Source organism: Lichenostomus cassidix, chromosome 11 (genome assembly GCF_008360975.1).
Source record: "Lichenostomus cassidix isolate B80296 chromosome 11, HeHo_3.0, whole genome shotgun sequence".
Lineage (NCBI taxonomy): Eukaryota > Metazoa > Chordata > Aves > Passeriformes > Meliphagidae > Lichenostomus > Lichenostomus cassidix.
Genome location: NC_139492.1, coordinates 12,672,718 through 12,690,685, shown reverse-complemented (window position 1 = coordinate 12,690,685; position 17,968 = coordinate 12,672,718). Strand labels below are relative to the sequence as shown.

The window sequence follows — 17,968 nt, the reverse complement described above, 5'->3', positions numbered from 1 at the left end:
ACACATCCAGCCTGCGCCCCTCCTCCCCCTGCTCACCAGTGCTCATTCCCGGATCTTGGCGGGGAGCGCTGGCAATTCCATGGGGAAGGATAGGAGTGGCACCAGGGCAGGGCTCTGCTCTGCTGAGCTCTGAGGACTAGGACAGCCTCTCATGAGCCCACAAATGCTTACATTCCTGTGGAGCCAGAGGCAGGAGGAATTTTACAGCAATCCCAGTGCAAGAGCACAAACCAGGAAACATTTTCTCTGTTCCAGCACTAACTGAACCCCAGTTGAGCTTCCTGTGCACATCTGCCAGGAGACTTTCTTGGAGAATGGAGAAATAAGAGGTGGGACAGTTGTTCATCTTCTTCGAATGTTAAATGGAAAACATTCCCTATCTAATTGAGGCAGAGAGAAGTACCGCTGTGTCCACTTTCCCAAAGAGCTTAGAATTCCAGCAGGGATCCAAATGTGCTTCCCCTTGATGCTGGGCAACCTGACCCATTTGGAGGACAAGTCTTTGGACTTTTATGCACCCTGAAAAATATCAGTTAGGGCACCCAGCCTGGCTGTGGGAACAGCACAGCTGTAAAAACCCAACGGGAAAACCCTGGGCCTAATCCCTATGTTCCCCGTGCAGGGGGTGGATTTCCCTTGGCAGTGCAGTATGGGAGCAGCCACTGCTCACGTGGGGACACAGCAGTGTCCCTGTGATGGAGACTGAAGTTCCAGGGCTCCCCCAGCCACTGGGCAGAGCTGCACTGACAGATTTCCATGCTTTGGCTGCTGCCATGGCTGCTCAGTGCCCCCCGTAGAGCCCAGGGCCGCGCACGCCCATCCTCCCCTGCATCTAATAGAGACAGAGCACATCAGAGGCAGAGCTAGGTGGGGAGATAAGGGGGAGAAGCTTTAAACATTGCCAGGTCAGCGCAACAGGAGGTAAGCAAGTACAGAGGCAGCAAGAACTACTGAAAGTTTTTGATATAGTCCCAGGTGGACTCCCCAATGCCTGTAAATGTTTCAAAGGGGGATCCCCTTTCTGTGGGCATGGAAATGTTTCAAAGGAGCCCCAATCGGTGCAATGTTTCAAAGACCACAGCTCTCTAAAAATTCCAACCCAAACTACCCCCACCCCCCAGCTGAAAACCTTCCTAAACAGATCCCTTCCTGGCTAACCCCAGCTGAGGAGGTCTGTTCTGCTGCACAGAGCCCTCCTACAGGCCCCAGCATAAACTGAAACAAAACATCTCCCGTTTTCCTCCTCTGGGGATGGATCCAGCCTGCTCCTTCCCTGGGGACCCTGTGAAGGACCCAATGTGCCTCTCTGTTTGTGCACAGGATATGAAGGGCTAGAGTGCAGCAGAGTAATTTTTCAAAGCGGTGTGTGGGAGTAGCACTGGAAATTCCCTGCATACTGCTTTGAAAAAAAATAAACCCCCTACCTCCATGAATTATGAACAGGGCCTCCAACTCCAGACTGAGAATCTGAGAGGTTGAAGAGGGAGGCAGAGCCAATTTAACTGGATGCAGTTTTTAAGACTATGATGTGAGAAATAATGGAATTCTTTAATCATATTATGGACACTGCTACTTAAGAGGTATTGTTGCTAGAGAGCAGGGATTCCTTTGTTGACAGTCACTTGAGCAGAATAAAACTGTAAGCAAGTGCTTAGGATATCTCAACTATTGATTTTGTGTTTCTCAAAGTATGAAAAGAAAGTGCTGCTGAGAGGTCTTGGATTATCAAAGCCAAGGGATTTTTTACCTAAAAATTACATGTCAAGGCTAACTTCATTGTCTTGGCTCTCCTCAAATTCAAAAGAGAGATAAAAATCTCTCCCTGGAAATGCTTATCCTACTCAAACTCTTATCTTAGATTGGTATCAATCATTCATTTTCCCCTGACAGCATCTCAATGACTATATTAAACCAGACACCTTAACTTTAGACAGATACAAGTTCATTGAGATGAGGCCAGCCCAAAACTCCTGAGGATACACAGTATGAGGGCACACTCCTCCTGTCTCCCAAACACCTGTATGTTCACCCTATGATCTCAGTGTTCTCCCAGCACAAACAAATCCTCATCTGTAGATCTTAAATTGACAACGATGACATGAAGAATTCCTGTGAACTAGACCTGGGCTGCAGAAACAGCTACATTAGCTTCTTTCTCTCACTGCCCATCTAACCAGACTTGGTCTAACACAGAGAAGAGAAACTCTTGCACTCCTTATCAATGATAAACCAGTCTGAGCAGTAAGGAGGCACATGCCAGTCTGTCCTAAGTCCTGATTAAGGGAACAAAGCATTCAGGCTATGACCAAAGGGGACAGGAGCAAGCACAAGAGGCAGTTAGTCACTCTCCCTACTGTTACCAACTCAGGACTATGTAAATTAACACCAAAAATCTGCACAGCATTTATTGCTTGAGAAATGCTGACATCTAGCCTCTCATCTTTCCTTCAGTATTCCCCAGCAAGGAACAAATACCAACAAATACCAGTGAGCAAACTCACTGGAAACACCTTTTTTGTGAGCAGTTGCATGTCCTGAAGGAGAGGGGGCCCAGGAGCCTTGCGAACCAAGATGTCCAGAGTGAGAGGAAGTTTGGCTCCATATTAAAGGTTTCTATACTTTACTCTTTCTTAAACTTAACCATTAAAAGGAGTTATGATGACCTGAACTTAATGAACATCCTCAGTCTGCACCTCAGCAAACTGACATGGAGATATGACACCACAGTGGAATTACCATGCATTTTCTTAGCACATCCTGGTATTTACAATGTTCTAGGTGTACAGAACTGGGTCCATAGCACCTTTGTACTATACAGAGTTTTTCCAAATATTACAGTAACTGATGTACAGCCTCAAGGAAACAATGGGTACAGTCTTCACAAATAGCAGCACAATTTTCTGACCCTCCTATGCCTTCTAATCCTGTTGTTTCCCAATGGTGCTAAGAACTTTGTAAGGTCATGTATATAACTGTATATTATTCCAGACAGCATACATATGGGCATATACATAAATAAACTTCACATATTAGTTACTAGAAAATGAAGCAATTACATTTTTCCAAAAGAAAAAAATAATTTCCCTCTCGAATCAAGCAGAACCTTAACTCAGTATTTCATGACCTTCATATTTAAAAATAATTTATTAGCAACTGGATCACAAATTAAGTTGAAACAAGTGCTAAGCTTGCTAAGGACTTCTTTCTTAAAATCTAGGAGGGAGCTACATGAAATCACTATGGTCCAATTAACAAGGATCTCACTCTTCAAGCTTGCAAACAAGAGATTACATTAACACCTGCTACAAAAGCAAACATTTTTAGATATCTTTATCTTAACCTGCTTGACATTAGCTTAAAATGCCTGCCTGGCTCTTGGATGAAAATTATTGTGACTGACATGTATGTTTTTCATTTGGGGGTGGGGGTTTGAAGACTCTGTCAGTCCATATTTCTCTTTCTCTGGTATTTATGCAGAATCCACTTCAAAGCTAATAGGAGTTACATACCTGAATTGATGGCAGAATAATTTCCTAAATGTAAAATTGCTGAAGGAGAACCATTATGCTTATGGGAGATAAATGCTGCATATGAATGTACAAGACACAGAGAGCACTGTCAGGCCCTTGAAGTGTCTCATCCAACACATGCCTACAGTGGCATGTGTAGGTACCTTCTTGTGGTCTATGCATCAAAATAAACTGACCTCTTGGGCCAACACACATATTTATAACATCTGTCCATGCAGGAAAAACCTTTCTTTGGGTTCATCAGAGAGGCAATCATACAGCTGCAGCAGAAATACAACCCATCATGTTAGAACAATGCTTTTACTAACTCCTGTGGCAGGACTGTCGCAGAAGGCAGAAAGCACTGATTTTTAAAACACTTGTATGTCTAATAAACTGAACTTTCTGAAGTCCAGAATTGTCAGAAAATGTAGAAAAAAACCACTGAAATAACTCTGTAAGTGTTTTGTTTTGACAGTGTTCCTCAGGAATTCACCACACTTATGGGAAAATGCTAGCAGTTACATCTATTCAATGTCATGACATACAAAATTGAAACATAATTGCTCCTAAGTGGTTGACAACTGGCAAGTACTTTTTACACAGATAGAGAGAAATTTATGCTATCAAATGGAAGATACTGTCAAAAGTTTGATTTTAATATAAATGAAAATGCTACATGAGGACTCAGAAGTATAAGGAAAAAAGCTCAGCAGTAACACTTTTATAACCACATATTTAAAAAGCTTTGAAGTGAAGAATCATTACATCAAAATCATTTTCCTTGAAAAATAAAAAAATTAATTACAGCATGAATATTAACAAGTAATTAGAATAGTGAATTTCAAAGAGTAGCAAAAAACAAGCAGCCAATGAGTGGCCTAGTGTAAAGAATGTCTTACCAATCATATGGTTAGCGACATGGATTTGTATCTCTCTCTCATTCTCAAAGGTCATCTGGCACTTGATGCATTGATAGGTCTTTTTCTGTTTAATAACCAAAAAGAGATTAGAGAAAACTGCACTGTAGCATAAAGCAAGTGTGATCATGAATATAGCATGTTACATGCTTCAAATTTCCTCCACTGAGGCTTTTTTTGCTCAGATATCCCCAGGCCAGGCTTTTCTGGGACCATAAACACAATCTCTAATTAACAAACTGCTTTAGGAGAAATTTTAATTTCACCTTAAAAAATTTCAAATTACAGCACTTGAAAATCTGACTGAGTACTTGAGCCATAATGAGATTGCTCCTGTCATTTAACCCATTGCAGTGAAATTCCCCCAGAGTGAAGTGAAAGACAGAAAAGTAACTGTTTTCAGAGTAAGATCAACTTTCTCAAAAATTTACACCTTTCATTAAAATCAAAATAGAGTAGGCAAAGCACCTATGGTTAGCTATTCTGAGAAGTGAAGGAAAAAATGCATTTTGTATTGGTCTCTAATCAGAAATCTTGGAAAAATTGCATTACCACAAAGAACTGTTTCCTAGTACAATCCATTTATATTTTCTCCATCTCAAAGTCATACCAGGGAGGCCAAGCTGCAGAAGTCAGGAGACAGTGTGAAGAGGCAATTACATGAACCATTTATTCAAACAGGGAAAATGGGGTTTGCACTCAGATTTACAGTGATGCGTGTACTTGTGCAACATGGCAGGAAAAAATCCAAGAAACCATTTGCAGAAATTAAAATGCATGTTGACAAGTTAGACATCCTACTCAGGAAAAAAAATAAAAAACAAAGAACCAAAAAACCATGAAGGCTAAGCTTTTGTACACTTGCAAGAACTCTTATTTCCCAAAGCAGGAGTATGGTGCTTTGGTCTGATGTACATACTTATTTACTGCATGGGAATATGCTATCTAAATAGACATCTTTTGATGTGTAATTTAGAAAAATTAGGCCTTTTGTGCCTACTTCTTTCTGGAGAATAATTCCTACTGAAACACTTGCCAGTAGGCATGAGCATGAGGTGTGTATCCCCATGGCCAGAGCTGCTGGCAGCAGAACACACATGAAATCTCTGGGTGCTAGCCACAAGCTCAGTTAGCTGAGGGATGGATGAGAACCCCAAGCCAACAGCACTGACAAACCCAATTCAGTAAACAACATCCTCTGAACCTTTTGAAGGAAAATATTTTTTGGGTACTTTTTGTGTACTTTTAGATGCACATTACTTTTTCTTCAGCCTCCACCCCACACCCAGGTATAGAATCCCATTTTTTGGACAGCAGTAATAAGTCAGAAGTTTTGAGTTAAACAGAGGAGTTGCTGTCACCCCCTCTGTGCATGGGATCCAATTTCCTCAAGCACCTGCTGAGGAAAGTACAAATTAGGTGCTACAAGAGCATAACTACTTCCCATGTCATCAATGGCAACAAGGTAGCCTGCTGGAAGTTAATGAACATGCTGTAACACCATAATAACAAAGGCACCCGTCTATGGATGTCAGGCATATTCCATGAATTCTGTACCAGGATGTGTTTGCACATAGGCAGGGCTTTCTAGGCTAAAATAACAATGGGTGATTAGCATGATAATAGGAAGAAGACTATACCCCATTGGCCAAAAGCTGACACAGTCTATCATATAAAAGGAAATAGTTTGGATTGGCTAGTTATCCCTAGGCAGCTCAAGAAAGTATCCTCCTGGAGTCCATTTGGAAATCAAGGCTGTTAATGGAAAAGCAGCTGGATTTCTGCAGCACTCTTTCTGGGGAATCTGTTCTGGCAGACAAGCACAGCACACATGTCCTCTCAAACACACTGGCACACACATGCTGAGGGCTCCTTACTTCAAAAACAAAACAAAAGACAAAAAACTTTCGAAGAGCAACATAGGATTGGGTAGTGACAGATTCATGTTGTCATGAATGGTCACATTTAAAACTTGAAACCTTCCTCTTCGTTGAAACTTCAAAGCTAAATTCTGTGCCTTGTCCAATGCTTATCTCAGCTAGGAGGGCTCCCTGAGTAAGCAACTAGAGGACAGTATTTCAGCCTGACTCTGTCTCAAACCTTCAAAGTTATATTAAACACAGACAAATGATTCATTTTTTTAATTGATTTTGGTGCTTCTGAAAGCTACTTACTAACAGATCTGGAGACAGGATGTCTTTGTTTATGCACAGACCCAGCGCAAACTCCTCCACACCATTTCACAATCTTATAAAACACTCTGCTTGGCATGAGGAGCCCTCAGCAGATTTCAGACTTCCTCTCAGTATCACCTTTAGCCTCAGCTGAGGCCCATGCAGGCAAAAGAGCAGCTTAAGCAAGGTAATGGCTCATGTGACAGGGCACCCCAGCTGACATGGAGTGAGGTTAATAAATGGCTCACACGGGTCTCAAAATAACTATAGCTTTATTAGCACCCAAATGTATAAGAGGTGGAAGAGTTGGTTTCTTTGGCTAATTACTGTCTTTAAAAGAATGTCACAAAACATCCTTCCACTATTGTAAATGGGCAGCACTAGTTTTATACAACTGTAAGTAGTTTTGGTACCAAATGTGATCTTCTACTACCATTTTTCTGCTTTATGAACATTATTAATGGATCAGCTATCTTTTTTTAAAGTTTTACCTTCACAAGTGGTGACAACAAAAATTTCCACACTCCAAGGAGCTAACAGAGTCTAGGTGATGGCATTTAGGTGACAAGAGAGACCAGATGAGCAGGCCTTCAGCTGAGAGCTCATTCCCCACAAATTCAAGATATTTAATTCTAGTCTTGGCACAAAATTGTAGTAATAACAACAGAGGGTTCTGTTTTCTTTTCTGAAGTATCTATTGTTCCCATGGGTTTTCCAGACTATCCTCCTTTAAATCTGGAAATAGTTTCCTGTTCTACAAAGAAAATATTCCTCCATTTAAGTGGATTTACAAGAGAAGAGAAGGGTTGTGGGGGAGAACAAAGAGAAGGAACTGAGTCCAAGAAAGTGTGCAGGAGAAAAGAAATGGAATAAAAGAACACAATAGGGTTTATTCTTCCAACTTTCTATGCTACGTCCTTTGCTTCTTCAGTCCAAATAACCTAGATGGGCTAAAAATAGTAACACCATTCAAGAAGAAAATGTAACTGAAGTCTAAACATTTGCCACTGTCAATGTTAAACATGCATTGTTCACGATACCTGTGGTACAAAATAAAGATAAATCTGTGTAAGAGAAAGAACAGCGTGAAATGTGCCTGTTTCCACTACAAGGAAATGAGAAATCTCAATACTGAACAATTAGTCATGTTTCTCAAGATATGCACATTCCTCTAGAAGGCATGTGAAAATGAGTTAATAAAATGTATTCAAAACTGAAGGTGCTACACACAGAAGGATATTCAGAAAAACAGGAAACCATTTACTCTGATGAGATGTTAAGAGAATGAAGAAAAGGCCTTGAACTATACTTGTGTCAGATACTGGAACGATACCTTTAATTGTGATGCTTATCTGAAAAAACACTTTCAATCCTATCCAAACAGAATAGCTCACACAAAACTATAAGAATGAAACAAAGAATGATGTTAGAAAAATCTTTTACTACTAAGATGTATTAGTGATGCCTCTTGCAGGAGACCATTGACTTGTCTTATAACTCCTAAACACAAATCCTCCAAAGAGGATGTTGTCATATACACAATGCAAAAACTGTGTCTGCCTGGAAATCTATCTTGTTGATCAACATGACTGGATCCTAGGCAGGCATCCTAGAAACAAACATGATCAATTTACAGGTATTTCTTCCTGTTTGTTTGCCATACTAAAAATGTAAGACAGAATACAGCAGGATTTTCAAGGGTTATGTGCTTTCTTTCATTCTTATTGCCAAAGCAATTCTGAGTATTTTTCAATGCTCATCTAGCTGTCTCCTACTGATCTGCAAAATAAAACCTCAAATAACTCAATAGTAAAAAACCAAAACAAAATATAACAAAAGTATTCATACTTTGTTTGCAGTGCTATATACACTTGCATAAATACACAAACTTAAATACCTACAGTAAAAAGGAATTCTTTGGTTTATCCTGTTCTTTTTTCTTCTCAAATATTCTTTATTCATCAAGGGCTAATATTTATTTTCTCCCTTTCTTTCATTTTGGGTTCATTTAAGGTTTCTTTCCTGAAATTCCTTTAGGTTTCCACACTCACCTCTTCTATCAAAAAGTAAATAACCGCTGCTGGAACGATTTCTGATGTACAAAGAAGTTACAGATTTTATATGTTATTATCTTTTCCTTTTGCTTGGATTTCATTCTGCTTATTTTTATTTACTCTGAAATATATATCCACTACTCAAAAATCTAATCTACTTGTCTGTTCCTTCTGACTGTACCTTTTCCTAATCTTCAACTGCTTTTCTATTTAAGAAAGAAATATAAATAAAATGTTTAAAAATGAAAATGTAGAAATGCTCAGGAATTGGAGAGAAGTAGTTTTTCTCTGAACATGTGCAGATTACTCTACATGCATTGTGCACTATAGATTGCTCCAGTAAAGTGGTATTTTACCTGTGGCAAACACAGTAACAAGATGACAAGAGAGTTCATGTTCAACTTGTTTGGCATTGCTATAAAGCCAATGAAGTTAAGTAAACACTGCTCTTGAATGCAGACATATATCACCATTTAAAAGCCCGTTTCATTCTTTGAAAATCCCTTCACTAGGCAAATGCAAAGGGCACTCATTGCCTTCAGAAACCTGAGTGAAACACCAGTAGTTTTTAATTGAACTGATATCAGAATTCAGGTCTTGTACCTATAATGAAGGGTAAAATAATGAATTATTCCTAATAACAATATATATATTCCTGGGATGCTTATCTCTGATATTAGCATATGTGCAGGTCATAGACACCAGTAAGGCACCATTTGCCTTCATCACAAATGCTGATTTTTCATTATCTTCTACAAAGAAACTCAGAATTTTCCTCATGGGATGAAATTCAAAGCATTTACCTTATTGAAGAACTTAAAACTTTCCCCTGAGAGAACAAGTATGGAAGCTGTCACTGAAAAGAAAGAGTTAAAGCAAGAAATAAGACAGAAAATGGCAATGTGTTCTGCTAGCTGATAGGAAGGAAAAGGTAATTCCATAGACACAGCAATATGAATTAGACCTACCTAACAGAACAGATGTATTTTTAAAGAATTTAGAAGGAAATAAAGGCCTGAGAAGGGAGAAGGGCAATGACCCAGACAGACCTAGGTATTACACCAGAGGAGGGATATTTCCATTCCTCATTTTTCTGCAAAATTATTTGCGTCTGCCTGGAGGCTTAGTCACACCCAAAGGGAACAATATCCAGTGATACCAAAAGAGAGAAAACAAGAAGAGAAATCAAGCTTTCTGTGGGACTGGCTCAGGAGGCTAGATTGGGGCACTGCTCCAGCCTGGCCATGCCCAGCCCAGCTCAGCTGGACACAGCTGCCCCAACCAGCCCCATGTGGAGCAGGGATAACAAGTCCTGCCAGGAACACAACCTGCACCAGCTCCCTGGGAGACACCTCACTCCATGTCCTCAGGATATACTTAAGGCCTTCTCTTCCTTACCAAGCCTCTGGCGTTCTAGTTGAATGGATGGTATTTTCAGGTGCTTTTAATTCAGTAAGATGTGTTTGTGGGTGCTTTAATTAGCAGATTGACATAAACAGGCATCCACGGCTGGAATTATTCATTAGGAGTTGGGTGCCTAATTTCCTTAGATACTTTTGAAAATCTCACCCCATCATGTTTAATTAAAAATGTCAGATGATATCAATACTCAGATGTGTCTGCTGTTGGTCTCCTGAGAAGATTTCCAAAATCCACTTCTCATTCCATCTGTTCCTGACAGAGGAAGGACTGACTTGGCCCATTCTTGAACCAAAACGTCAACAAATAATTTAAAAAGACTATAAACTGCAAATGATATTAATCTCCTGAGTAGGCTTCTGGAACCTTACTTGGATCTGCATGTTCCCAAGTAACTTGTAAGCTAAGAAATGGGAAAGCAGGCTATTTGCAAAAAGTCAAGGACAGCACACTTTTATGTAATCTGCATTAGACAATGTCCAGATTTGCTAAGAAACTACTTATCCTCTAATGGCCCCTACAGAAGGGCCATGAAGCAGGTTCTTTTAAAGTCACTTTCAAAATCATACACACACACAAACAAGCTCACACGAACGCACACAGACCTCCAAGTAACCTCAAAATGTTCACTCTGACAGACATTCCTAGGGACTAGCTCCTTTGCACAGGAGGTTTTTTTTTTTTAGGTGAGAATTTGGGGGGTAGGATGGAATTCACTACATTTTCCCTCACAAGTTCTTATCTCCTCCTGCTCAGTATTATTTTCCTGGTAAGAAATAATCTCATTCCTCAAGTATGACAGATTAGATTTTGTTGTTGCTTTGGGTACCCAGCATCTCTGTTTTTATTAAATTGCCCCAGCTTTTCCAGGTCTGCATGTTCTGTAGAATCAGAATTCATGGACAAACACAATCCCCACTGCCCAAGTGCCTGAGCACTCTGTTGGTAAATCTAGGACAGTTCTGTGGTAAAAAATCTGATGCACTGCCACTAGGAATCAAGGAATCTGTGAGGCTGAGAAACATCTGATTTTTCTATGTGCACTACTCTACCCTTCCTCCTGTTTTGCTGGGGTTTTTTAGAAGCACACGTGATTTGATGAAGTGACAATTTAAAAAAAAATAATATCAGATCAGTTCTCACATTGAAGATGTGAGATTATCCCTCAGATGCTTTAAAGTTCAGCTCTACTTACTCTGGGAACAGGGGACGTCTGGGTACCTTTCCTTTGGCCACTGGTCTCGGGTGTCAGATCTCGGTGGTCTACCTGAATGTGGCTCTCTAGGTCTTCAGCACTTTCAAATTTGACACTACACTCTGGACACCTCAGGCTGCCACATGGCCTCTCGTTCACCTCCTGTGGAGTCAAGCTTGAAGACTGTCCATTGGTGCTCCTGGTCATGCATCCAGCACACAGGCCATAGGGAAGGCCATTCACATCCAACTTTACCAAGTCCTGCTTGTTCCGGAACTCCTTCAAGCACAGCGCACACTTGTAGAGTTTTTGCAAGGCCTGGCCGTTGGGCGATGAGGTTGCAGAGTTTCCTGCCAATTTCTGCATGTGGAATGTCCCATGGATTTTCAGCTCCAGGGTGGAAGTGACCGTCTGCATGCAGACAACACAGCGAAACCCAGTGAGGGAGTTTCTGAGATCTGGATGCATCTGGCAGTGCTCGATAAATTCCTCCTCGCTCTGCAGTGGCATTTTGCAGATCCGGCATGTCCCTGTATCCAAACTCTTGCTGTGAGTGACTTTGTGCTCCGTCAGGGTCAGGAGTGATGGGAAGCGTTCCCCACAGATGGGGCACATGTAGTGCTTAGCTGGGCCTCGATGGGTCTGCATGTGCTCTCTCAGGCCATTTTCAGAGAAAAAGGTCCTTGAGCAGATATTACACTTGTGGCTACCTTTGATGAATTCTGCTTTCTTCCGAGAACAGTCATCCTCCCCAGGCCTGATGTTATGATCTCTCAAACGATGGTTCTGCAAGAGAACCTCCATAGTGTAGGCAGCCCCACAAATGTCACAGCCATACATGGGCTCAGAAGCATCCACATCGTCCTCACTGGCTTCGTGACTATTGGATGTATCCGGATTCTTCATTAACATGTTCTGGATATCTGCCCCTTCTGTCTTCTTATTTGTTGGGGTCATGCCATTAGCTGTACCATTCTCAGCGCTAGCATCAAAAACACAGTGTTTTTCCCGCAAGTGTTTTTCAAGCAAGATGATGGCATGGAAAGCTTTGCTACAAAACTTGCAGTTGTATTTTTTGCTGTGGGTTGTGATGTGGCACTGCAGTTCTACCTCTGTGCTGAAGGTCTCACCACAGAAGATGCATTTGTGAGACTTTGATGGATTACCCAAGTGACTATGCTTCACATGGATCTGGAGATCCACCTCCTTCCTAAAATCCCAGTTACAGGCTGTGCAACGATACATCTTCTTTTCATTGCTGTGCTTGACTGCCAGATGCACTTGGATAGATACCTTGGAATCAAAAACTTCTTGGCAAAGGGTGCAGTGATACAACACAAAAGTATGCATGTCCAACAAATGCTTCTGCAAATCATCCACTGAAGAAAACTGTTTGTCACAGCTCTCACATACATAATGAGTGGAAGTTGTCATGTAATGTACAGTGAGATGTTGCAGAAGAGACTCTTGGGAATCAAAGTCTTCTTTACACTGAGGGCAAGACTGTTTCCTCAACAGCAACTCCAAATGCAACTTTAAATGGGTCTGAAAACTTTCAAAATTTGAGAACTTTAGATCACACTGATTACATGGGTATTCACCATTAGACACTGAGTTTACGCTTGCAGAAAGCCGCTGCCTTTTAGGGGAAGAGACTTCAACATCAGAAGAAACTGGACTCTGCTCTGCTTTTGACTTCTTATTGTGTGCCAGAGGAATGTTCTTGTGGTTTTCTTTAATATGCTTTGTAAGCTTCAGGATGGAGCCAAAAATGGGGGAGTTTGTGCAATAAGGGCATGAATAAACTTCCATAAAAGACTGTGTTGGCTGAATGACAGGGGAATCCAATTTTGAATTTCCTACATTGCAGTGAGTCTGCTGGATGTGCTCAGTCAAGGTAGCTTCGGTCAGAAAGCCCATGGAGCACTGGTTACAGAAGAAAGCATTGTTGCCATCTTGAGGGGTAGCGTTTGGGCCACAGTGAGTAATGCGGATGTGTTCCTGCAAGCTATTGATATCTGCAAACATCTCCGGGCAGTAATTACAATGAAAGGCTGAAATGTTGCTAAACTGCATCATGGGGTAGGCATGGTTTTTGTGCACTTTTCTCACGTGTTCATTCAAGTTGTACAGTGTAGGCATGGAATCAAGGCAGATCTGGCACGTGTGGCTTTGCTGAGGTTTGTCTGCATGAATGGTCTTCAGATGGATCTCCAGAACAGCAAGGCTGTTGAAGTCACGCTTCGAGCAGTAGGGGCAGCTGTATGTAACTTTAGACCAGTTCTGGCCTTCCTCTCTGTCAACAGACCTGGTTTTCTTTTGTCCTCTCAAAGGCTTTAAGGTCGAATCTGGAGTGGAACCTCTTTCCACCGACGCGCTGGAGTCGGGCGTCGCGCTGCTCATGGACGCCACACTCCCCAGGACTGGGTCAGGGCTGATGCTGTGGTTGCTGGAGTCAGGTTGTCTGTGGCTGTCCAAGTGGCAATAGACTTCCTCCACTGAAGAAAACTGCTCTGGACACATAGGGCACTTGTGTTTTTTGTTGGCATGGGCTTGATGAATGTGTGAGAGCAGCGAGTTTTCGTCTACAAATACTTCAGGGCAATGAATACACTGCAAATCTGCCTTCTCGGAAAGCTGTGGGTGGCGTGTCATTACGTGCTTCTCCAAATCTTCAGTCTGACTGAATGTCTCTTCACAGTAATCACACATAAAATCATCCTTCTTCACCTCTTTCTCAGTCTTTGCCATATGTTCCTTGTTCTTTTTATGAGCTTGCATGTGACTCTGCAATGAGCTGGTAGATGAAAACCCACGTTTACACACAGTACACTTGAATGGTTTGCTGGAGCTGTGGGTTTTCAGGTGGATTTTGAGGTGGTCGCTGCGGGAGAATGCAGCCTCGCATTCGTGGCAATGATACTTTTTATCCCCCGTGTGAAGCTTTATGTGGCGATCCCTACTCCTCTTGTGCTTAAAAAGCCGGCTACAGTAGGTGCATTTGAAAGGTAGTTTGTCACTGTGGATCTGCTCGTGCCTTTTAAGGTAGCTCAGGCGAATGAAGGACTTATCACAAAACTGACAGGGATACGGCAGGCCAGTCCCCCCTTCCTCCTCCCCGATGCCGAGATCACACCCATCTCCTATCATCTGAGTGGGTGAAGCAACATCTTTGCTGGAGGGAGATGAAGCCACCCAGGAGAGTTGTGGGTCGTCATCACCATCTGTAATGGGAAAGCAGAAAGGAGATTAAAAACAATTCCCAGTGCATCTGTGAAATAAGGACAAAGCTCTCAACAACACTATGGGCTTCTGCTACTACAGCATTAAAAAAAAAATCAACTCAAAAAAAACCCCAAAAAACCCTCTTGAATTTCAAAGGAGGTTAAAGAAAGAGAAATAAAAATATATTTGTACACATAATTCACAAATATGCCAACATATAGTGTTAATAAAAAGCATTTTTCTTTAGCAGGTTTAACACCTGCTCACTGTACTGTAAAGCAATAAACAATGAATAAAGAAAGCAAAACACAATGTGCAACGAAGCAATACAAACATTTTAGAAAGCTACAGTGTTAAGTGATCACCTGTGAATTTGTGGGTCTGTTAAATGCTACATCAAGATGATTTTAAGTAATGTCTCCATTAAAAAAATCCTTCAGTTCTGTCTCAAAACTGTAACAGAATGAAAGGCTGCTCAAAGGCAGAGTTGAACATCTAGGTGGAATAAAAGCATCAGATTGGAGAGAGCTCAAGAAAATCAGAGAACAGATCTGCACCATCACCACATTTGCTTGTATAAAAGGTAATGTTGCCCTCTTGGTACAAAATCAAACAAATTTTTTAAAGCCCAGGAAAATCACCACTGGAGATCTCAAGATATCACGAAAGAACCAAGTTCAGGATAAACCAAAAAATGGCACAGCCTCTGTTTTAATAACTATTTCCTTTACTCAATATGAAGATTTGAAAAATATTTTATAATTCCGTATTACCATAAAGAAACACAGCACCAACTCCAGCAGCCACACTGTCATTTCAGGAAAATACATAAAATGTCGTCAGCTTCCATTAACAGAATTGTTAACAAGAAACAGAAGAGAGTGAGTTCAAATATCCTAATTCCAACAAATGCAGAGATGTTGAGCGAAACATAAGCGCCACTAGTCTGATATAAAACTAACTACAGAACGAAGCAAAAATAAAGTTCATGTAAATGACAGAAGGTGCTGACCATACAAATATTTGGAGATTCCAAAAAGGAGCCAGTTCTCGAGATACACCATCCTTATAAAACATTTAATGTTCCTACTCCAGCTTTTACTAAAACAAACCAATAAAACACTCCCCGGCTGTGCATGTAGGCTGCCACACGCACACTCCTCGTGCCTGCCAACTGCGGAGTCACCAGGCAGAGAAGGCACATGTACGGTGAGGAGCTCTCAAAGCAGAGCTCGGCTCATGAGGGTATCGCCACCGCACCAGGCAGCTCCTGCGGCACCGCTTGCAAGGGCAAAAACCTGCTTTTTCATGCCAGGTAAAGAGAACAGCTACCTTCGAAAAAACTAAACCACATAACTACACACCAAACAACTTTCCCCGCACGACAGGGATGTCTATTTTCCAGGTCAGCCATCCACTCTCTGCACCCTGGGCTCCCCAGAGAGCTCTGCTCCCCGTTTAACTAAACCTCCTGCTCCAGAGCGATGCTGGACACCGAGAACCTGTTTCTTCCTGCTCCCGAAATGCACCTCGACTCTCAGCAAGCATCCGTGCTTCTAAGATGCTCAAGGTCTTTGTGCTCAACTAGCTCCTCCAAATCTGTTGGAGCCCAAGCCTAAAGCACAGACAACGAGCTCCTGCTTTTTATGTAAACTTTTCTCAGGCTTTACTCCCCCAACCACGAACGGCTTTCTCTCTGCAGCTGCAACAAAGCCTCATGTTCCCAATTTAAGCCACCTCCGCCGCCCACCCCGCTGCCAGCACAGCTTTGCTGAGCCCCCAGGGTGCCCCCAGCCCCCGCCATCCCCCAGCTTTGCCGCCAGCCGTATCCGGGGCTCCATCCCTACGGACCTGCGGCCACGGGCCGTCGGAGGGAAGGAGGCAGCCGGCTGCCAGCGCCCGGATTAGGGGCCCCGGGGAGGTGCCGGTAGCTAAGGGCTGCCTAATTCCCTCCTCTCACCAGCTGGGCTCCTCCAGGGGCAAGGAGACAAAGGGGAGCACGAGGGGGATGCTGGGCCTGAACTAGGGCAGCACATGTTGCGTTTGCTGCCGCTGCTGCTGTCTACGGAGAGGGGGAGAAAGGAGAAAAACAACAGGAGGAAAAGCACCCCACCATTGTGCTAGTTACTGCTCGGGCTTGCTGGCTGTAATGATAATAATTTGAAATGTCTATTTGCAGCAATGTTTCAAAAAACACGTGCATTTTAAATATCTTCCCTTTGGCAGTCAGGCTGCCCGCGCCGTGTGCGGAGCAGAGGCGCACGGAGGAAGGGCTGCGCCGGGAGAAGCCCGAGCACTCCAAACGCCTTCAGCGGATAAAGCTCCATTGTTCAGCTCAGAAACCTGAGCCGCAATGGGCCAAATCCAGTGCTAACACAGCCTGGGCCAATTGCCTTAACTTCCTTCCATCCATATGCACTTATGCCAACCATTACATTGGCCCACCGCGCAAACTGAACAAATCTCTAGAAAGTCTCTTTTTCCTCTCAAATGAACAGATCTACCCCAAAACACAATCTAGCATTCAAACAGAGCCAGTTCCCCTCCAGCTGCTGCTCTTCAAACATACTGGGTTATTCAAGAAAAAATCAAAGAATGTGTTATTAGTATTACTTTATGAGTGAAGCAAAAAACCTGTGCTAATATAATTTGGATTAAAAAGAAATTAACATTTCTTAGGTTGAAAAGCTGAATTTGTCATAAAATGGAAGCGTTTACACAGAACGCAAGGGTTGTCTCCTTTTGTTAGCTTCAGTTGGACCTTTTCCCAATTTTCATGTTTAATTTCTAGATTCTTTTTATTCCAACATTTTCTCATATTTTTACAGATTTAAAAGAATTAAGAAACTTTAAGCACCAGAAACAACCTACCTGGACTTCTTACAAACAAGATACTAAATTACTAAACACCTTAACTGAAGAAATTAGGGAAAACTCATTATCATTAATCTCTTTATGGAACGAATAATAGCCCTGTTAATTTTAACTTGCCATATTAAATTGAAGAAAAGACCTATAATGAACTGAGAAGAAAATTCAAAGGTATTTTACCACAGTAATATTTTAGTGGGAAGATATATTTTAGATGTGGTATGACATGTCTGGCAAAGATGGTTAGAATAATAATTCTACATTAATGCAATCAAAGGAATGTAGCAGAATGAGAAAAATCACTTTCAAAAAGGAGATTAAAGTCATTAAAATGGCTAATCCTGCAAAGTGGGACTGTTCTAAAATAGAGAATCACATGGCTGGTGCAAGGCTTTTGTCATTTGCGCAGAAGAGAATCAAAACAAGTATTAAAAGGGTAATAAAATTCAATAAAAAGTTTAATTAGGAAAAAAAGAGCATTAAGGAAGCTTCAGGATGTCAGTAGTCCTCAGGATATATGTGCAGGTCATGAAGCTTAAAGGGCCATTCTTGATAATCAATCTCAAAGTGGTACAGTAATTTAGCAACTTAATGTTCAGCA

General features: G+C 41.8%; 1 protein-coding gene across 4 annotated transcripts in view; it reads right to left on the bottom strand.

Annotated features, from left to right (window-relative positions):
* The window catches only part of ZNF423 (zinc finger protein 423), a 227,684-nt gene that overhangs the window by 83,297 nt on the left and 126,419 nt on the right, over positions 1-17,968 (bottom strand). For 3 of the 4 annotated variants that reach the window (XM_085071892.1, XM_085071894.1, XM_085071895.1), the window contains 2 exons: positions 11,272-14,495; positions 4,412-4,496 (listed from right to left, as the gene is read on the bottom strand). In XM_085071892.1, the coding sequence (XP_084928018.1) occupies positions 4,412-4,496; positions 11,272-14,495 (3,309 nt within the window). Of the gene's footprint in view, positions 1-4,411; positions 4,497-11,271; positions 14,496-16,347; positions 16,439-17,968 lie in introns of those variants that run through there. The other variant, XM_085071896.1, reaches the window with a different exon arrangement.